This window comes from Tursiops truncatus, chromosome 3 (genome assembly GCF_011762595.2).
Source record: "Tursiops truncatus isolate mTurTru1 chromosome 3, mTurTru1.mat.Y, whole genome shotgun sequence".
Lineage (NCBI taxonomy): Eukaryota > Metazoa > Chordata > Mammalia > Artiodactyla > Delphinidae > Tursiops > Tursiops truncatus.
This window is the reverse complement of record NC_047036.1, coordinates 121,825,401-121,848,157: the sequence shown is the minus strand read 5'-3', so window position 1 is coordinate 121,848,157 and position 22,757 is coordinate 121,825,401. Positions and strand designations below refer to the sequence as shown.

At 41.3% G+C, this 22,757-nt stretch overlaps 1 protein-coding gene across 4 annotated transcripts in view; it reads left to right on the top strand.

The window, feature by feature from the left end:
• PRELID2 (PRELI domain containing 2) overlaps positions 1–22,757 on the top strand; it is a 137,856-nt gene that overhangs the window by 54,129 nt on the left and 60,970 nt on the right. For 2 of the 4 annotated variants that reach the window (XM_073802658.1, XM_019924632.3), the window contains exon 6: positions 21,907–21,976. The exons of 1 other annotated variant lie outside the window; for it this stretch is intronic. In XM_073802658.1, coding sequence (XP_073658759.1) covers positions 21,907–21,966 — 60 coding nt within the window. In that variant the 3' untranslated portion in view covers positions 21,967–21,976. Of the gene's footprint in view, positions 1–15,862; positions 16,046–21,906; positions 21,977–22,757 lie in introns of those variants that run through there. One more of the 4 variants, XM_073802656.1, reaches the window with a different exon arrangement.

Below are 22,757 nucleotides of genomic sequence, written 5' to 3'. Positions count from 1 at the left end.
AATTAGTATTCCCTACCATCAAATTGGTTGCCAATGTTCATTTGTAAAAACCATTGTTATCTTGTGGACCATACAAACACAGGTGGTGGCTGGATTTGGCCTGTGGGCTATAGTTTGGCAGCCCACAGATAAATAAATATTTAGATAAATAAATATTGTTTGTTTGATCCGAGTGGGTCTCTGTTTGACCTGCCCATCATTCTGAACCTTTTAGTGACTTTTAATCACACAGTGATCGTGTACATTCTGATTCTGTGAGATACATAAAGAGACATTATTATTCCCATTTTATTGGTGAGAAATGTCTTGAAGAGGTAAGTGCACCCAGTCTGTAGGTGGCTGCTTGCCCAGAGTCCTTCCTCTTGCAGATATATTTTGAGTACCCGCTTTGTGGGAGGCACTGTGTTGAGTGTGGGCTAAATGGATTTACTCAAGGTCACAGGACTGGCAAAGGGTGGAGACTGGACTCACACCCCCATCTTTTATCACTTACTGTGCCACTCTCTGTTCAAGATGTGTTCAGGTGAACGAAGCAGAATGCTAGCCAACTCAGCATCGTGTTGTGCTTTAGATGGTCTTAACAGTAGTACTAGGCTCTTGATGACAGAGTGACAGTTTCATTCATCTTACACCCAGTCTCCCCAACCATAGTACCTAGGACAGTGCTCAGTACATAACGTGGACATGAGTAAAAAGGAAATAGAATGCACAGCAAGGTCCACAGCTGGTTTCTGGTGACTTATCTGGAAATCATCAAGTGACTAAATTTTTAAAGTGAGTAATCCAGTGACTCCTCTGAATTCCCACTTATTTATGCTCAGAAGGAAGAATATATTTTTCCTGCTAGCTTTTGCCTTTTCTGACTTTACTTTTTTTTTTTTTTTAAAGAGGCTTAGTTTAATTAGTTAGCTTTTCAATTTTAGGAGCCACTCATGCTTAAGTATCTTTTATCTTTTACCCAAGTGGTGATGTTTTCCGGTATCAGCCTGACTTCCTGATAAACCTTCACAGCTGAGCCTGATTAAGTGGTTTCTGTAGAAGTCATCATTAGAGTGTTTTAGGTGACTTTATTTTCAGTTTAGAACTTTATCCCTGAGGCTCTTTAGTGGGGACGTTACCAGATTGATCGTTGGACCATAGCTCAGCAGAAGCCCCCTGCCTCGGTGGTGGCGAAGGTTCTTTTTCCATTTGGATTCAGACAGCCAATAATGAAACGATGCTGTGACTGAAACAGCACAAATTTTATTCAATGGCCAGAGACTGGAGAAGCAGGAAATTAGTTCGCAAATCAACTTCTGGGGGTGGGGAGTTGATCAAGGCGAGATTTTTAAAGGCAGGGTTAATGGTGGTGGTGGGTACGTATGCATTGGTTTTCTGGGAAAAGGCAGGGTTCTTCCTGCAACTGGGTGCCACTTCTTTTTCTTCCTTCTGTGGTCCGGTACTTCCTGTCATGGCACTGGTAGGTGTGTCATTCAGCATGATATTGTTATCATGAGCATATAATGAGGCTCAGGGTCTGCTGGAGGTCAGGTCTTCCACCTTCTTGGATTTGACTCGTTCTAACCGATTCTGGTGGCCTCTTGTTTTTCTGTTCTGGCGGTTTCCTGTAAGACAATATAACACTTCCCTTCCTTCCAGGAAGAGGGCAGGTTAGAGCTTGAGGCTAATAGTCATGGTAACAGTGGTGAAGGTGGGAGCTGTTTTTTTTCCCAGAAAAAGAAAAACTAGGTGCTCACTAAGTACATATATATATCTGTGTGTATAAATTAAAACCTAGTTCTAGATGTGGACCCCCAAGGTGAGATTGAAACTGTGCAACCCAGACTGGGACTTGAACCCACGGTCATTTTTTTTTTTTTGATATATGCATTCTACTTTAATGATTTTAATTGTGCCCTATGTGACCATGGGAGAGAAGGAGATTAATCTTGAGATGTTATGGAATGCCTTCTTATTTATTTATTTTTTTAACATCTTTATTGGAGTATAATTGCTTTACAATGGTGTGTTAGTTTCTGCTGTATAACAAAGTGAATCAGTTATACATATACATATATCCCCATATCTCCTCCCTCTTGCATCTCCCTCCCACCCTCCCTAGTCCACCCCTCTAGGTGGTCACAAAGCACTGAGCTGATCTCCCTGTGCTATGTGGCTGCTTCCCACTAGCTATCTGTTTTACATTTGGTAGTATATATATGTCCATGCCACCCTCTTACTTCTTCCCAGCTTACCCTTCCCCCTCCCCATGTCCTCAAGTCCATTCTCTACGTCTGCATCTTTATTCTTGTCCTGCCCCTAGGTTCGTCATACCCTTTTTTTTTTTTTTTAGATTCCATATATATGTGTTAGCATACGGTATTTGTTTTTCTCTTTGTGACTTACTCTGTATGACAGACTCTAGGTCTATCCACCTCACTACAGATAACTCAATTTCGTTTCTTTTTATGGCTGAGTAATATTCCATAGTATATATGTGCCACATCTTTATCCATTCATTTGTCGATGGACACTTAGGTTGCTTCCATGTCCTGGCTATTGTAAATAGAGCTGCAATGAACGTTGAACCCACGGCCTTTTAATTGAGATCGCACACCTGGTCTCAGGACTTAATGAAACTCAGGTTCTTGATTCTTGTCACAGAAAGAATTCAGTGAGAGACAAAGTGATAGGTAAGAAGTGGATTTATTTGAGAGAAACGCACTCCACAGACAGAGTGTGGGCCGTCTTAGAAGGTGAGAGGGACCAAGGTATGGGGGTTGTCAGTGTTTATAGGGGTGGATAATTTCATAGGCTAATGAGTGGTAGGAGTATTTCAGCTGTTATGGGGAAGGAGTGGGGAATTGGACCATGGCCCACTTTTTGACCTTTTATGGTTGGCCTTGGAACTGTCATGGCGCCTGTGGGTTTGTCATTTAACGTGCTGATGTGTTACAGTGAGCGTATCCTGAGGCTCAAGGTCTACTGGAAGTCGAATCTTCTGCCATCTTGGACCTAGTTAGTTCTCACCAGTTTTTGTAATGTCCTATGGCTGTCTTTCTTTTAAAGGTTGTGCCCTGCCCCCTTCCCTCCTGTTTCAGGATCACTTCTGATTTTGTTCCTCTGGGGGCTTGTTCAACTGCTTTTCTCTTTTCCCTTTACCACTTTGAGGTGACTTGCAATTCGGGGGCCTTTCTGACACAAAACGTTGCTACTATGAACAAAGGTGAATAAATATCTGTTTAAATCTCTGCTTTCAGTTCTTTGCTGGATTATATGGTAATTCTGTGTTTAATTTTTCAAGGAAACTTCCTGAAAGTTTCTTTTAGAGATAGCTGTCTATCTTTGTCCATGACAGCAATGGACAGTGTCATTACTGTGTATTTTTCTCATACTGTGGACAAGTAGTATGCTAGTTGTCAAATACATATTTTGCCATATACATACAGATACATATGCCTCCAGGTAAGCAAGCACTCAAAAAACTGACTAAGGAAACAGAGGAAGATCTGAAGGAAAATAGGGATTGGTGGAAATCTGGGAAACATGTAAGGCTTCATACACATTTCTGCAGCCTAGGGGAATGGCCAGCAACTGTGAAGCAGAGCTGGTTGTAACCCACGCCAGCCAAATCTAACCTCAGGGATCCTCAGAACAGGAAACAGAGATCAGGATATTACCTGGGGCAGACATGGCTCTGCAGGTGCTCCCCAATTCTGGGAAGGCAACCCTCAGGCCAGTGTTGCTTAGTCTTTTTTCCATTATCACCCCCTGACTAAGGATCCTTTGTAGACTTTTTTCCTAATTGTCCCCCCCACCCAATGTTAATACTGATATCCTATAGTATTATCCTATAATTATGATAAATATCCTAATTATCTGTTTATACACTGTATTATATCTTTGCTATATACATAAAAAGTGCAAGATATTTTTCACTTCCATGAACAAATTGTCATCTGGTTTCAGTATTGTCCCCACTGAGAAAGCGTGCTTTATACTGCATTGGGTGTAACTGTCTTTTGTAGTTTTTGTCTCCATCTCTCCAAATCAAAACAAAACAATCACCAGTTCATCCCCCACTCCCCTACCACCCCCCAAATTCCAAACAAAAATCAAAAGAACTATTTGGTGAACTCCCATGTGGTTCTTGTAAATCCCATATTTTACTTTTCTGGGAGAGGTGCAGGAGATAATATGGGTGATAACAGTCTTGTCATGCAAGAGTTCTTTTTTTAGTCCAGTTGTCTGAGTACTTCGGGATGACTACAAATGCTGCGGAAATGCAGGGCCTTCATTATGCACTCACACAGAGATATTTTTTTTAAAGTTTATGAAATACATTTTCAACGTGTGATAAAATAATTTGTTATTTCAGCCACTCTCCTGGCAAGGCCCCGTTATTGGTTCCATCATTATTCTTATCGTGTTGATTGGGAGGCTGAAGCAGAAAGAGATTGAATTCAACAGCATGTGAAATATTTGTCACTGAAACAATGTGGGCAAGTCAAACAACTTGTGCATCTTTTTAAAGAAGGTCTGGCCTAGACATGTTATGGCTAAAGAGATCTGAATATGCTGCTTCCTTAGGGTGTGTGCTTATTTGAGCCTTATGAAATCCATTTTAATAGTGGAAGATTATTCTTTGAGACAGAAGATACTGTTCTTGTATATATACTAGTATATATATATGTATACCAGTGTACATATATGTATGTTGTGTGTGTGTATATATACTGTATGCATGTATGTGGCTATATGGATATATACACCCATACACACTATATGCTATATGTATATAGTATAGTATATTCAGGTACTATATATGTAGTCCAAATGGGCATTGGAAGAATCTGTTGCATCATTTTTTTAAACTAACTGTATTAGTTATCTGTTGCTGTGTAACAGACTACCTGAACACTCCACAGCTTGCAGCAGCACACGTTCATTGTCTCTCAGTTTCTGTGGGTCAGGAGTCTGGCATGGCTTAGTTGGGTGCTCAGCCTTCTGGTTGCACAAGGATGTAGTCAAGTTGTTGGCTGGGGCTGCGATCTCATCTGAAGGCTCAATGGAGAGGATTCAGTTCCAAACGCTCACGTGGTTGCTGGTAGGATTCTGCCGGCCTCCCTTGGTCCCTTGCCATGTGGGCCTTTCTATACAGCATCTCACAACCTGGCAGCAAACAAGAGGGAGGACAAGAGGGTGCAAGGAAGGCAAAAGCCATAGTTTTTTTGTTTCCTAATCACAGCAGTGACATCCCTTTATTTTCTGTGTTCTGTTCATGAGGAGCAAGTCACCAGGTGTAGCCCACAGTCAAGGGAAGGGTTTACACAAGGGCATAAATACCAAGAGGTCAGGAACACTAGGAGCAGTGTCGGAGTTGCCTGTCGTACTGACCTAAGCAGATGGGTATATGCCAGGTTGTATGTACAGCTGTTAACGTCTTTTTGGTACCTATTGGGAATGGTGAGGGTCAGCCGCACCCTCATAACCTCACTACCAGCTTATGAAAAAGTTCTGCAACACACACAGATGCTTTGTTAATCATTTACAAGGAGACCCAAAGTAGCTTCCTGTTCTGTAAGTTTGCTTACATCTCCGTCCTTCTGGGTGCTTCGTTCTCTGCAGGCAGAGCTGATGATATTCCAAAGGCAAGATTCAGCTATTTTACAGATAGCATCAGGTAGCCAGGATCTTCTGTCCAGTGTCTGGCTACAGGACTATTTAGTCATAAACTGTGGGTGCCTTCCCTAAAGTTGGCAGGTGAAGGCATTGCTAACAGTCTTAAATCCTCATTGCAAGGACGAGTGTCACTCTAGAATTTTGAGCTAATCCCCATATCTCAAGTTCTACTAATTGAGGTAATGAGAGTCCATTTCTAATATCCATTATGCTAGTTAGCAAGCCAGTGAAAATTCACTATTTTAACATTACTTATGCTAATCATCAAAGCCTCTGGTGGTTGCTGATGAAGATAACTGAGGTTTCTGTAGAGTGAAGATTGCTGATTAGAATGCTCATAGCCACCGCCTGGAGTGTGAAGCCTACATTAGGGCAACTTACTACCTGGTGTGTAACTCGAGCTAACACATGCACCATAACATTATGCTGCACATGCTGAAGTACTTTGAAGCAAATTATAGACATCCTATTAATCGTTTTCCACATGCCAACTCCTGAACTAAAAGCCTAGTATGTTCTGCCTTTAGAAAGATTATTCGGTGTGAAACGAGGTTTTGCCTGTGTGCTTAACAAACGTGAAGCTTTAGAGAAGTGCCCCTTGGTACATGATCTGGTTTTCTTATTTCCCAGATGTCACGTCTCACATCTTGGACCCTCAAATCTCTCACCTCTAAAATGGAGTGATAATAATCTTTCACAGGGTTATTTTAAGGGTTATATGAGGGCATATATATGAAATATGCCTGGCACATAGAAAAACTTAAATAATCACTAGTATTAAGAGAAATTCTCTAATAAGAAATATATATATATATATATATATATATTTTTTTTTTGCTGTTCGCGGGCCTCTCACCGCTGTGGCCTCTCCCGTTGCAGAGCACAGGCTCCGGACGCGCAGGTTCAGCGGCCATGGCTCACGGGCCCAGCCGCTCCGCGGCATGTGGGACCCTCCCGGACGGGGTCACAAACCCGCGTCCCCTGCATCGGCAGGCGGACCCTCAACCACTGCGCCACCGGGGAAGCCCCAGAAGTATATTTTTTAAGTAAATAGGCTTTTAAATATTTATCCAAACAAAAATTTTACATAGCAGCAGTATGGGTAAGGTTTCGTTTCTTTAAAAATTATTTTTCTAATCATTTTTTAGGTGCATAATTTTATTACTTGTTGTATCTACATTTAACATTTTGATATAGATCCTTCCATATGTCCTTGTGTATGTTTGCATATGTATGTATATGTATTTTTTTTTGAATAACAAAATTGGAATTGTTCTGTTTATTTAGCCCGACCTTGTCATTTATGGACATACTGTGAACATTTTTCTGTGTCATTACACATTCCTTGAAAACATGATTTTTGATGCTTTCATAATATTCCACTGGCATGATAGCTCTTATTGTTGTTTTCTATTTTTTTCACTATTATAGATAATATTATAGTAAATCCATGAATGTAAATATTTGTGTATATTTCTGATCACTTCCTAGGCTAACAAGTGTGCACATTTTAAAGACCTTTGATGTGTAACGCCAATTTGCTTCCAGAAGAATTCTGCCCATTTGTAGCTTCCACCACCAGCTGGCTCTGGGTATTATCAGCTTTCTTGCTGTATGAGTTGAATGAATCACAGCCTCTTAGGAACTTGCATTTGTCACTAGGAAAGCAGGGCTAATTAGTCCATCCTCATGGGATTGTTGTGAAGAAGAAATGAAGTTGTTAGTTCCAGTCTTCTGATTCTTACTCCAAAGACAGTGAAAGTTAATGCTTCTGTCATTAACTAGTTGTGTGACCTCAGTCCTCCTCCAAGCTTTTAATTGTGTTACCTTGGGCTAGTTGCCCTGAGCTGCTCAATTCTTTATCTATGAATTGACTATATAGTGTCCACATAGGCATCGCAGTCACAACCCTAAAAAGAGTGGACATTTCAAAACCCAGTAATAATTCCAATGTAGAGGAAAAGAGCAAATAAAACTGTTATTCAGAAGAATAAACTCACAAAGATGACATAAGGACACTAGTGTAGGGGCTTCCCTGGTGGCGCAGTGGTTGAGAGTCCGCCTGCCGATGCAGGGGACACGGGTTCATGCCCCAGTCCGGGAAGATCCCACATGCTGCGGAGCGGCTGGGCCCGTGAGCCATGGCTGCTGAGCCTGTGCGTCCGGAGCCTGTGCTCCGCAACGGGAGAGGCCACAACAGTGAGAGGCCCGCGTACCGCAAAGGAAAAAAAAAAAAGAACACTAGTGTAATGTTCTGCTTACTATATATTAGAGACTTCTATTTCCTGCTTGATTATGTGAATTCTTTCAAGATTCTTTTCATTACTTGAATCACTTGAAGAACTGATGAAATATGTTCTGTCCCTCTTATTTCCCAGCTTTCAATTTAAATCTGTTGATAATACTTTTTAATCCCACTCTTGAGTGCTCAAATAGATTGATTTACTTGATGTTTATTCATTAGATGCCATGAGAATATTACCAGGATTCTGATTTTTAACAACTTGTTTCTAGATCAGTTAAGTGATAGTAGCTGCTCTCTTTTTGCATATCCATCGCTCCCCATCAACTCATCTCAGCCTGCTCTTATCTCTAGAGTTTTTAGTCCCGAGAAATACAACCTTTGCAGTGAAAACATCATAGTGAAAATGAGTATTCTGCAACTGATAACAGTTTTTGTTCCTTCCACGAAGTTTAAATCCATGCCTTTACCTTGACTGTGAGACTCAGGAATCCAAAACCACTCAATGGCTCATTTGAATTCATCATGGTTGTGATAGAATACTCAGCGGTAAAGCTTCTGGGAATCCCTTAAGTCAGCCAGCTGAAATTCTGGGGTATTATCTTCTATGAAACTAGATGAAACCTGGGAAGTTAAGCTCTTTCCCGAAATGATAGAAAGTGGTTTCCTGAGCTTGAGATGAGTCTCTGTCATTATTTGCATAGTGATCAGAAGCCACGTCCCTGCACAGTGGACTGTGCAGCATGGGGGCCAGGAATCAGGAAATCTGAGCTCTGGCCCTCCCTTGGCTGCACTCTCCAGGCCAAGGTGCTTGGACTAGTTATTCTCAACTTCGCTATCATTTTTTGTAAAATCAGGGATTGCACTAGGAGGTCATTTTCAATTCTGACACTGTGTGATTTTTTTTTCTTTTTTCCGAAACCACCCTGCTTTCCCCCAATGGGTAAATACCAAGATTTTTAACTGTGATTAAAAATCTTCCAACAAACAAAAGCCCAGAACCAGGTGGCTTCACAGGCGAATTCTATCAAACATTTAGAGAAGAGCTAACACCTATTCTTCTCAGATTCTTCCAAAATATAGCAGAGGGAGGAACACTCCCAACTCATTCTATGAGGCCACCATCACCCTGACACTAAAACCAGACAAAGATGGCACAAACAAAGAAAACTACAGGCCAATATCACTGATGAATATAGGTGCAGAAATCCTCAACAGAATACTAGCAAACAGAATCCAACAGCGCATTAAAAGGATCATACACCAGGATGAAGTGGAGTTTATCCCAGGAATGCAAGGATTCTTCAATATATGCAAATCAATTAATGTGATACACCATATTAACAAACTGAAGGATAAAACCCATATGATAATCTCAGTAGGTGCAGAAAAAGCTTTAGACAAAATTCAACACTGATTTATGATAAAAACTCTCCAGAAAGTAGGTATAGAGGGAACTTACCTCAACATAATAAAGGCCATATATGACGAAGCCACAGCCAACATCATTCTCAATGGTGAAAAACTGAAACCATTTCCACTAAGATCAGGAACAAGACAAGGATGCCCGCTCTCACCGCTGTTATTCAACACAGTTTTGGAAGTTTTAGTGACAGCAATCAGAGAAGAAAAAGAAATAAAAGGAATCCAAATCGGAAAAGAAGCAAAACTGTCACTATTTGCAGATGACAGGATACTATACATAGAGAATCCTAAAGATGCTACCAGAAAACTAGTAGAGCTAATCAATGAATTTGGTAAAGTTGCAAGATACAAAATTAATGCACAGAAATCTCTGCATTCCTATACACTAATGATGGCAAATCTGAAAGAGAAATTAAGGAAACACTCCAATTTACCACTGCAACAAAAAGAATAAAATATCTAGGAATAAACCTACCTAAGGAGACAAAAGACCTGTATTCAGAAAACTATAAGACACTGATGAAAGAAATTAAAGATGATACAAACCGATGGAGAGATATACCATGTTCTTGGATTGGAAGAATCAACATTGTGAAAGTAACTATTATCCAAAGCAATCTACAGATTCAATGCAATCCCTATCAAATTACCAATGGCATTTTTCACAGAACTAGAACAAAACATTTCACAATTTGTATGGAAACACAAAAGACCCCGAATAGCCAAAGCAATCTTGAGAAATAAAAATGGAGCTGGAGGAATCAGGCTCCTGGACTACAAAGCTACAGTAATCAAGACAGCATGGTACTGGCACACAAACAGAAATATAGATCAATGGAACAAGATAGAAAGCCCAGAGATAAACGCACACACATATGGGCACCTTATTTTTGATAAAGGAGGCAAGAGTATACAATGGAGAAAAGACAGTGTCTTCAATAAATGGTGCTGGGAAAACTGGACAGCTACATGTAAAAGAATGAAAGTAGAACGCTCCCTAACACCATACACAAACTCAAAATGGATTAAAGACCAAAATATAAGGCCAGACACTATAAAACTCTTAGAGGAAAATGTAGGCAGAACACTCTAGGACATAAATCACAGCAAGATCCTTTTTGACCCACCTCCTAGAGAAAAGGAAATAAAAACAAAAATAAACAAATGAGACCTAATGAAACTTAAAAGCTTTTGTACAGCAAAGGAAACCATAACTAAGACAAAAAGACAACCCTCAGAAGAGGAGAAAATATTTGCAAATGAAACAACAGACAAAGGATTAATCTCCAAAATATACAAACAGCTCATGGAGCTCAATATCAAAAAAACAAACAATCCAGTTAAAAAATGGGCAGAAGACCTAAATGGACATTTCACTGAGGAAGACATACAGATGGCCAAGAGGCTCATGAAAAGATGCTCAACATCACTAATTATTAGAGAAATGCAACTCAAAACTACAATGAGGTATCACCTCACACCGATCAGAATGCCGTTATCAAAATAGCTAGAAACAATAAATGCTGGAATGGGTGTGATGTAAAGGGAACCCTCCTATACTGTTGGTGGGAATGTAAATTGATACAACCACTGTGGAAAACAGTATGGAGGTTCCTTAAAAAACTAAAAGTAGAACTACCATATGACCCAGCAATCCCACTACTGGGCATATACCCTGAGAAAACCATAATTCAAAAAGAGACATGCACCACAATGTTCATTGCAGCGCTATTTACGATAGCCAGGACATGGAACCAACCCAAATGTCCATCGACAGATGAATGGATAAAGATGATGTGGCACATATATACAATGGAATATTATTCAGCCATAAAAAGAAATGAAATTGAGTTATTTGTAGTGAGGTGGATGGACCTAGAGTCTGTCATACAGAGTGAAGAAAGTCAGAAAGAGAAAAACAAATACCATATGCTAATGCAAGTATATGGAACCAAAAAAAAAAAAAGGTACTGATGAACCTAGTTGCAGGGCAGGGATAAAGAGGTAGACATAGAGAATGGACTTGATGGCATGGGGTGGGACGGTGAAGCTGGGGCGAAGTGAGAGTAGCATCGACGTACATGCACTACCGAATGTAAAATAGTTGGCTGGTGGGAAGCAGTCGCATAGCACAGGGAGATCTGCTCTGTGCTTTGCGATGACCTAGAGGGGTGGGATAGGGAGGATGGGAGGGAGGCTCAAGAGGGAGGGGATGTGGGGACATGTGTATGTATATGGCTGATTCACTTTGTTATACAGCAGAAACTAACACAGCATTGTAAAGCAACTATACTCCGAAAAAGATGTTAAAAAATATTTTTAAATTTGTCTGACAAAGTCTTGAAGTCTGCAAAAAAATTCAGGAGTTGAAGCTAAGTATGGATCCAAGACCATCAGAGATAATTCACGTAACAAGTAGATGGTCAAGGGTTGAGGTGTTGGTAACAAAATATTTAAAAATAAGACACACACTTTTACATTTTTTTTTTTTGCCATGCCACGCAGCTTGTGGGATCTTAGTTCCCCAACCAGGTATTGAACCTGCGCCCTTGGCAGTGAAAGCGCAAAGTCCTAACCACTGAACCGCCAGGGAATTCCCAGACACGTGCTTTTAAAAAATACTAATTAGCAAGAGAGGGTAGTAAGCACGTGGTACTGATGTTCCAATTTCATTTTAAAATCCTATGCACGTGAGCTGAATACACCGTATATTACAAAGATTTGTAAATCTCTTAGATGTCTTTGAGTATTGCTGCCTGGTAATAGATACGTTGGCCTGTTTTCAGTCCATGTCTTCTGTAAATGCAGACTCTTCTGGAAAGTTTGGAGAAAGCCAGTTACAGTAATAATAGTTGTAGCTATAATTTATTGAGTGCTTACCAGGAGCCAGGCCCTGATGAGGAAGTGGAGGCACACGGAGGTTAAATTACCTGCACGGTGCCATCAGCCAGTGTACAGAGCTTAGTACACATACGACTTTGAAGTAGACACTCCAAGTGTACAGTATTGTACTTGCTTTGCTGTTGCTCGTTTACGCTCACAGCCGACAGGAATCTTTGGAAATTTGGGAGCCATGTTCTCCTGACTGTTCTGGATGGAATTTCCAACCAGTCTGTTACTTTTCTGGGCCCGTTCTTGTACTTTGTTGTGCTAAATTCAGAGACAATGAGAAAATAGGTATTTGTGGCCACCATAAATCTTCACGTACCTCACGTAAACCTAAGGCGGACACAGAATTGAAAACTGAAACAGCTCTGGCTGGGCTGCATTGAAATAGCAGAAAGATAGGGGCTGCCTCCACAGCTTGTGTGGACTAAGAGTGTTTTAGTCACAGATCTTTGGTGGATCAAATCTGTTGTAGGATCGGGCTTGGATTCAGATAGGCTCTTGGCGCAAAATTAAGGCTGTTAGTTTGACCAACAAGGCCAGGGATTAATACAGAATTCTGGGCAGAGCAACTTGAATTGCAAAGCTAATTTAATTTCTTGAAGGTACATCTAATAGTTAAACTTCAGTTGTGTGCTTAAGCCCTGGAGCATGCTAATTAAATGCCCCTTGAGCTCTCCGAGGTGTCCAGCTGTTCCTCTTGGTCATTCTCACCCCTTCTGTCAGTGGTCATTTCTTATTCTGTATCCCCAGTCTATGGTAGAACTTCATCTCTTACTGAAGGACCCCTTGGTGTGCCCACACTGTGTGGTACTAGGGGCACCAGGTAGAGCCCCAAGCAGATGATGGGGAGGACGCTGGGGTGTCTGCCTGTTAAGGAGAAAAGAAGCCTTGTATTTCATGAACCCAGGTTTGTTGGAGTGATATTTCTTGTCACTTTCAATATCCTCAGAATTCCATTTACTGCCTGGGATTTGACCCCTTATTCTTTGTCTAGCTTGCTTTCTTAGATTCTGGCTAAACTATTTTTTTCTGAATTTCCTTGGTAAAGGAAAATGGTGGGTTTTTGAGAGTTGAGTTGTTGATACCCAGTTTAAGAAGAATTTAAAGGCTATAATTAAAAATTTTCTTGATCACTGGCCTTTGGTGAGGATATAGCTTTTGTTACTTTTAAAGACATTGATGTTTGTTAAAGTCCACTAGTTTTTCTACTCTTTGCACTTCTTGATATGTTTGAAATATTTCGTAATTTAAACAATTGCCGCACTCCCCCCAAAAAAGACTTGTTCCGTTTTTAAGCAGAATTAAAAAAAAACATTTTATATAAAATGTTTTTGAGTAGGTATTACCTGCACGTAAATGTTTTAAATTATATTTGCAGCAGAGCCATTTATGTTCTTTTGCTCTCGCGCTCTCTGAAAGCAGCGTACCCTGTACTGACCTGCTATGTGACCTTGGGCAAGCCGTTTAATTTTCTGAGTCTCACTGTTGCCATCTGTAAAATGAGGATAATACAGGAACCCATTTCAGAGAGTACTTGCGAGGAGTGAATGAGTTACATACATAAAATGCTTAGGAGCCGACTTGGCATACAGTAAATGATCAGTTGTTACTGTTTTTTAAAATATTTATTTATTTGGCTGTGCCGGGTCTTAGTTGCGGCATGCGGGATCTAGTTCCCTGCCTAGGGATCCAACCCAGGCCCCCTGCATTGGGAGAGAGGAGTCTTACCCACTGGACCACCAGGGAAGTCCCAGTTGTTACTATTATTTAAAAAGAAAAATGCAAGGAAATTATAGGCAAAAACTTAATTTTTTCATTATGACATGATAGACAAATGTTTAGCGGTTATAATGAGGCTGTTTTGGAGTCAACCCAACCTGATTTTAAATCTCCGTCCCCTCTCTGATAGGGTATATACGAACTTAAGATAAAAAGAGAATTATCTGGGCACCCATTGGATTTGTTTATTGTCTAGGCATCAGTTGAATTTACTTACTCTGTTAGAGACAATTCATTGATTAAATGTACAAGCATGCTGCTAACCATTTTCTCTCTCAGAATAGGGAAGAAACAAGGGGAAATTATGACTGAGCTTAAATCTGATGAATAGTGAAAAAAATGGCTAATAAAGGGAATTGATAGGAACCTTGTTGTTTTTTTTGTTTGGTAGTATAAGAGTTGGTACAAGACTTGGTACTAGGACCCTTTGGTGCCAGGCGCCGAGCCAGTGCTGCTTCAATGTAAGGAAGATCGTCTTACAATTAGGCCTGAGACAGAGGGAATAAGGAGTATAAAGCATCCCATCCGTGGAGGTTTCTAAGCAAGATCACAATTGTCAGAAATGTCATGGGTGGATGTGGCACTGCATGGGAGGCTGGCTTTGATGTTTAAAAAAATTACTGATAATTATACCCAACAGATACACATGAACAAGCCATATTTTGCATGAAGTCTAAGTCAGAAAAACTGAAATTATATACAAGTCACATTTAAAAAAACTAAAAATGGAAATAGACTTATTGAGTCACACTGGAGGGTGGGAGACCAGTGACTAAATGCCTTTTCGCCAACAAAAGGTTCGTGTCAGATCAGGGTTTATATGCAAATTGGCAATAGGGAAATGGCTTTGTCATCTTCCATTGTGATATTTGATCCCAGGACAACTCCTGGGCCACTTTCATTTCTTTGCTGAGAGTTTCCTATCTGGACTAGATAATATAATGTGCTTTCCAATTTTTAGATTTTATTATTTTGGAATATATTCTTTTCCTTTACAAACTGTGAGATTAAATGTTCTCCTTAAGGAGAGAGGAAGCTTTATAATGTGAAGCAAAGACATCTAAATTACTGTATCAGTTTAATGTTCTGCAGTTACACCTAAAGATTTTGAGTTACTTATCAAAATAAAAGTGAATCTTACTCAATAGTTTATTAGCCCCTGTGGGAAAATTATATTGAAGTCATACAGTCTGTTAGGATAGTCCTACTTGAAAAGCATTATATTTAAAATAATTTGTAGATGCGATTAAATATTGATTTGTATATTAAGAATCATGCCATTTAGTTTGGGCGTAGGGCTGAAATACCTGCTTTATGTATCAGGCTTTTTGAACATAATCAATAGGGAAGGGAAGGAAAGCCCTTGCTGTGTACCCAGCATCATACTAGGTGTCTTCACACATGCAATCTCATTAAAACCCTACAGCCCCCAGTGTTGTAAGATCCTGGATCCTGGATTCTTAATCCAGATTGCCTTGGGTCAAATCAAGGCTCTACCTCTTGGTTATTATGTGATTTTGGTCCAGATGCTTAATTTCTCTGAGCCTTGGGTCTCATCCAAAAGAAGAAAATACTCTCTAAGGCAGATAGGAGGGTAAAATAAGCCAGTGCAGATGAAGTACTCAGCACAGTTCCTGGCACACAGTATGTGCCAGTACATTTGAACCCCTGTTGTTTGGTGTTATCCTAGTTTTATAGATGAGAAATCCTAAATGTAAAAGAATTGGACAGCATCAGATTAAAGGATACTTTATTGTGGCAAAGAATCTTCTCCTGGAGAAGCATTGAGCAGTGTTTCTCTCTTTTTTTTTTTTTTTTTTTTTGCGGTACGTGGGCCTCTTACTGTTGTGGCCTCTCCCGTTGCAGTGCACAGGCTCCGGACGCGCAGGCCCAGCGGCCATGGCTCACGGGCCCAGCCGCTCTGCGGCATGTGGGATCTTCCCGGACCGGGGCACGAACCCGTGTCCCCTGCATCGGCAGGCGGACTCTCAACCACTGTGCCACCAGGGGAGCCCCTCTCTTATCTTTTGGTGAGAAAACTGAATGTGGATTCCTCCCTTCTTCCCTCCCTGCGGTTGAAGTGGGCTAGAGGCAGATCAGACAGAGCTTTATGTTTTAAGAGCAGTGGAACACTGTTGAAGGGTTGAAGCAGGGAAGCGACATTTTCTTTTTTCTACCATTTATTCATACTGTTATGATTCTACATAAAGTAAATGAAAAGATTCCGAGAAAGTTTTATGTAAATGAACTTAATAAAAAAAGTTTAGATTCAAGAGGGAAGTGAGATTTTTAAAGTAAACTCGATGTGTACCTTTTTATCAAAAGGTGAGTGGTTTTATAATGCACACTTCAGCATCTGAGATTATGTCACTTTCTAACTCCTCTCGGCTAATCAGGATTCTTCAGGACTCATTTTAAGTCCCTGCTTTGCTGTCAGTTCTTCCCGCAGGATTCCCTTCCTTTTATCTTTCATTCTTTATTCTTTCCTTGTTTGGTTTTTTCTTGTTTCCTGTGGCAGCCCCTGTTATCCTGACCTTTCACCACACTTTCTAGGATGCCAACTACTGGGCAGATTGCACTATAATTCCAAAATTCACACTCATCAGCCTGGCATTCAAAAGTATCAGTGGGTCCGTCTTATGATTCATCAACATTGAGCATGTATTTTGTGCCAGATTCTGCACCAGACAATAAGGATTCAAACGTAAGTAACTTTTGTTCCCTGTTTCTGAGCACCTTACCATCTAGTGTGGTAGACTTGTAAGCTGATGATTGATGGGTTGACTGATTGATTCATTTGTTCATTCAGTAGACATTTACTGCATGCCTTCTGTGTACTGGGCATTGTTTTCCTAGGGGTTACATCTTGAACAAGACAGACGAGGCCCCTAGCCTTATGGGATTTGAATTCTAGTGGGATTAGATGATCACGAAAGAGATTTAGATGAACAACCATTTACTGAGTGTTTACCAGAGGCTAGGTACTGTGGTAACCAGATCAGACATTATTTTGACAAATTCTTAGCACAAACCCATGTTACTATATTATCTCCATTCAAAGATGAGGCAGTTGAAGGTTGGAGAATTTAAGTAAAGTGCCCAAGGTTTCACAGCTAGCTTGGACTCAACCCTAAAACCTTTTCAGAGTGTTGTTGCATAATTACAGGGCTATTTGTGAGATGTTTTATGTGCTGTTGTCTCTTCCAGGAAAGAGCAGAACTAAGGTGGGAGGAAGAGTATGTGTGAGCAGGTGGGGAGTTTGCGGGGGAGTGGAAACATTGGAAGTGTAATAGTCTCATCTCCTGCTGCATCCAGTCCGCTTAACTGCACATGGACTGATGTTCCCACCCCCATGCCTTTTGTTAATCCCTCTGCTTGGACCTTCCCCTCACTCTGTACGTCACACTCATAACCAGGCTTGGGTCTTATACAAACCATTCACCTTCTAGCAGCTTCTGCAGGTCCTCCGTTCACGCAAGATCAGTCTCTACTTCCCTTCTTCCATTGACCTTTTTTTTGTTTTCCCAAGTGTGGTAATGTTTCTCAGAGGCTATGTTGTTTTTCAGTTATTTTGCATTCCTCTAATTCCTCCCAAGAGAGCGATGATGCCCTCTTGAGTAGAAACATCAAGTCTTATATGCATCTCATTCCTCACAGCAGCAGTGCAGTCTTTTACACACAATGGGCATGGATACTGTTTCCGGTACTTATTCCAAAGCCATGATCCAAAAGAAATCTTGTTTTCAGTGGCGGGAGGAGAGGTCTTCCAGTGCGTAATCTGCTTATCACAGTACCTAGCTTCTGGTAAACACTCAGTACACAAACAGTTGTTCTTCATCTAATTATGGCCAATCTTTTATCATTGTGATAACTAACTGAGCAATTCTCTTTTGTTAAGAGCTCCCTATATATGTGTCTTTTGAGAAGTGCTTTAGAATTTTGTAATTTTTTTTTTTTTTTTGGCTGTGCCGCACAGCTTGTGGGATCTTAGTTCCGCAACCAGGGATCGAACCCAGGCCCCTGGCAGTGGAAGCACAGAGTCCTAACCACTGGATGGCCAGGGAACTCCCCAAGAACTTTGTAATTTTTATAACGTCTAATATTACCCTCTTCTCCTCTGCTTGGACCTTCCCCTCACTCTGTATGTCACACTCATAACCAGGCTTGGGTCTTATTCAAACCATTCATCTTCTAGCAGCTTCTGCAGGTCCTCCCTTCATGCAGCCCTCTTTGGGGACTCATAGGTAAATCAGAGCTTCTTAAGGAAGCATCAGTTGGATAACAGAATAAAGATAGCATCTGGATCTAGCCACATTTAGTTCCAACTTATTCTGCCTTCTCTTCAGGCAAGCTTTTCGTTTTCTGTAATAATCAGCTATTTTTCAGATACTTCTGGAGTGGGGAATTGGTGAAGTGTTTTGAATCTGAAAGACGTGACTCTGGGACTCCTCTGTGGGAACGTGTCTGGCCAGCACAGCCCTGGTATTAGGGAAATGAGCCTGAGAGGGCTCCCTTGTCTGTACCTTGGCAAATACAAAAAGATGGCCTGGTAACAGGGAGAAAAAATTCTCGGAGGGGAAGGACATAATAAAATCAAGCTGGTTTATGGTTTGTTAGTCCAAAAAGCTTTTAAGTTAAGCTCTATCTATAAAGGTGGATCCACGTAATATTTGTTCTGCAATTCAGGCGTCACTGTGTGATAAGTGGTGTAAATTTAGCCCCTTTAAGCCTGATCTCTTAGGGGTTGAATTTTAAGCATTGAAACTATTCGAAAGGACTCTATCGATTGGGTTTTGATTTGGTCCTTCCTTACCAAAGAGACAGACTAAATAATGGCTTGGCCTCCCTGGTAGGTTTTTTGTTTTTTGTTTTTAATTCATTTATAGATCTCTCTCTGTTTGCCCCTGTTCTCCACCTTCTGTTTCTAACTGTTCTGCTTAAAAAGACTAAAGAGGTATGAGAGAGGGGGAAAAAAGGGAAAGAAAATCAACTGTCACAGTCTGAGCATAATTGATTCAATAAATAATGTCTTTCAATTCCCAAGGCAAACCCCAGCGTCTTCACTTATGTCAGTTAGCGCTCAGCTCAGTAGATGGTGGCGTTCTTAATTTAGACAGATGGGAAGAGCTCACCTGTGCTCACTTCCTAAGGAAGGAGTCTGCTTTTCTGGTTTTAAAGACATACCGACAAGACTTATGGGCCCACTGTGCAAAAAAGAAGCTTGCAACTGTGAGGTAACATGGCTATTTTTATTCTTCCTGAAAATAGAAGGCAGGCATTTAATTATTGCTCAGGGGTTTGTTGAAACAAACAAAAGAAGTTGAGACAAGGGGAATGAAATCTATTAGTCTGTAAGTTCCATGAATGCAGGGACTTAGGTTTGTTCACTTAATCTCCAGTGCACACAGCAGGTACACAATAAATATTTGTTAACTGTTCTGTGGTTGAGTGAGAGAGAGCAGAAGCGAGCACAATTCAGATCTTAGGTTAAGAATTAAGTTAAATTTCATTCCACTGGTTGTTTCATCCCCCAACCCCTCCTTTTCCCCCTAATTCTTAAAAAGGTGAGTAGCTCTAAGAGTACAAGAGTATATACTGTATCTTCACAAATGATTAAGGGCAATTCTTTCCTGAATTCCCAGGCTTGCAGAGGTGGTATCAAGCTGCTTTTTACAAATTCTAGTATATGAGCTAGTTGTGCTTCAGAACCACATGAGCAATGTTTGCAGATTCCATGCCCCAGCCCTCGAAGTTCTGGTTGAATGGGTCTGGGTAGGGCTTGGGAATCTGTACTCGCTTTTGTGGGTTCCCCCAGTAGTTCTGGTGTGTGCCTGCACTATCCAGTCAACCTCCCAGGCCCCTTAGCTCTCTGGTCTAAGCTACAACTTTGTAAAAGTGATTAGCCTAAGGTACCCAGCAGAATAATTGGCAGGGCTGTGACCAGAACCCAGGTCTCTTGACTCTGACAACAGGGCTCCTGGTCCTACAGTCTACTGTTTTGGCTCACCCCACAGTCCGTGCTCCTTGGCATTGTCAAGATCCTTTAATTAATACTTCCTCCTCTCCAGCTAGTGGCAGTATTTGTGGTGACAGCCAGCTAGAATCTGAAGGACCTTCGGAAACCTCAAGGAAACGTTAGATTTTGTTCAGTGTACTTTGGTACTCAATATATTTTATTGTCTTCTCGAGGTGCATCCCCCTCCCGTGGCTCAGAACAAACCCCAGGTAAGAAGTCCCTGCCTTTCACTTGGAGGCCCACTCAGTGTCTCCCAGCCCTGCCTGGCCATGGCGAGTTACTGGTACTTGTTAAAGGTACAGCTCTCTGGGGCCTACTTGAGTCCTATGAAATCAAAGCCTTCCTGTGCGGGGCCTGGGGACCTGCAGTTTAAGTTAGTGTTGATCATTATTATTCCCTGTCATCCACACTCCTGTCCCTGAGAGCATCGTGTCCCATTCCCCACAATCCAGCTTTGAGTTCCTAAACACCCCAGTTCATAATTACATCACAATCCTGCCTTTCCGTCTGAAGGTTCAGCCTCTGGTACAGAACTTGTCCTTGAAGGAGGAAAGAGGGAGTATCTGCTTCCTCTTTCTTCCAGGGTAGAATTTGACTGGCCGGGGTGGGTGGGTAGTCAGCTTGATGCGTACAAACAGCTCGATACATACAGTCATGGGGTGAGCCTTGCAAGGTTAAGGGGTGCCCTTGAAACCAGAATTCAGTGTCTGTTCCTTCCCTGGCTTTATAACTTAATAGCTGTATAACGCTGGGAAAATTACTTAACTCTCTTTGAATTTCTGTTTTTCTCATCAGTAAAACAGGGGTAAGAATAGTACTTGTTCATAGATTTTGTGTGTATTAAACAAGGTGTCCTAGTCGGCTCTCGGACACAGACTCAGATGGACATTTTTATGTGGAGGGTCACTGGAGAGGGCTCTCGGAAACAACTCTTGTAAGGGAGCGAGGCAAGCAGGATTAGGTAGGAGGTGACGTTGAACTGCGATGCAGTTGTGATGTAGGTCCCAGCTGATCCCGTGGGGAACTGTGGCGATGGGATGCTGTTCAGAGTTGTCCCGAATTGTGGGCGGGGGCTGGGCCTTTCTACACTATACCCACCAGCCATGAGATGTGGGCCACCTCTGCAGAGGGGCATGACCTCAGGGAATGCATCTCCCTTTCGCTGAGGGTAGCTGTGTGCCAGTCTATGGTGCTGGCAGAAGGGGGAGGAGTGCCTGAGCCCTGGGGGTATCTCCGTGGTGCGCCCTGCACCCACTACCTCAGATAATGCACATACAGACCTTAGCAGTGAGTCTAACACATTTGTAAGTGTTCAGTGAGCACAGGCGTACCTCGTTTTATCATGCTTTGCTCTAGCACACTTCGCAGATATTGCGCTTTTTACAAGCTCAAGGTTTGTGGCTACCCTGCATCAGGCAAGTCTTTCGGCATTATTTTTCCAGCATCGTCTGCTCACTTTGTGTCTCTGTGTCACATTTTAGTGATTTCAGACTTTTTCGATATCATTATACTCGTTATGGTGATCTGTGATTTTTAATGTCACTGTTGTAGTATTAACTATTACCATGATTATTCCAGCGCTAGCAGTGCCACTCAGTAACTGGGCCACTTTCAGGAAGTTCTTAACATCCCTTGGATGGCTTTCTTAGATTTAAAATGGAAGATTCACAGTTCTGCTCTGCCTGCTTCCCTGAGTAGTTCTGAGCCCATGTGAAGATAATGTATGTGAAATTGCTGAGTGGAATTTTATAAAAATGTAAAGTATGACTACGAGCCTTTTCTGAAAAGAATATATGGCCATGGCTTGGATTCCTCGAAGGGAAAGGTGGTGATAAATGTAAAAGTGCTCGTCCGTGAAATGTGGCATTTTGATTTTTCTTTCTTCTCTCCATAGGGAATTAGAATAATGGAGATGCTGTTAAAGGAACAGTGTGGTGCCCCCTTAGCTGAATAAAGAATCATCAGTGAGTACCAAAAGCAAAATCAGAATTATTTACTCAAGCCATGTCTTCATGCTTATAAGCCTGAGTATTATGCATCAGCCTCCCTGGGCTCTTCATGCTGTACGTTTCCCCGTTATATGCGTGGGATACTGCCTCACAGGTTTTTGTTATCCGTTCTGTACCTTTATTTACTTGGTTCTTTGATTTTCAAAGCAGTTTTGTACTACGTTCTGGGTTACAACTGCACTCAAATTGTTTAAACTGTTTAACACAATCCACCATGATTAGCACCCTCAAGGTGGCATAGGTTTGTAGAGACTGCAGTTCAGAATTAACTGAAGCTTAATTTTATTGTCCTGAGAACAGTGAAAGGAGGGGTTTAAAATTGTATTTGGAGCAGCTTTAAACTGCTTCAACTGTTTAAAAGAAAACAAGACAGGGGCATGTTGATTGGCCAGTGAAATACAGACATTTTACGAGTCATGAATACTCCTCCCGATTTGGGGGCAGGGGTGCTCCCTGAAATGCTATTGAGAAGGATTCCAAGGCCTTGAGAATAACTCTCCAGCTCTGGGTAAGAGTGCTATGATTGATTAGCGATGTCTGCCACGGCACAGGATGAAGAATATAGCACTTGTGCTGTAGCACATGGCACTTTTAGGGCAAGTGATGTAGGGTTAACAGATAAGCAGGGGGATTTTGGAATGACTTCCTTTTTTTATTCCTTAAGTTTTTATTGTCTGCCTCAAGGACAATGGTCTTCATGGTGGAAAGGGCAGAACAAAATTATCTGAGAGACTCA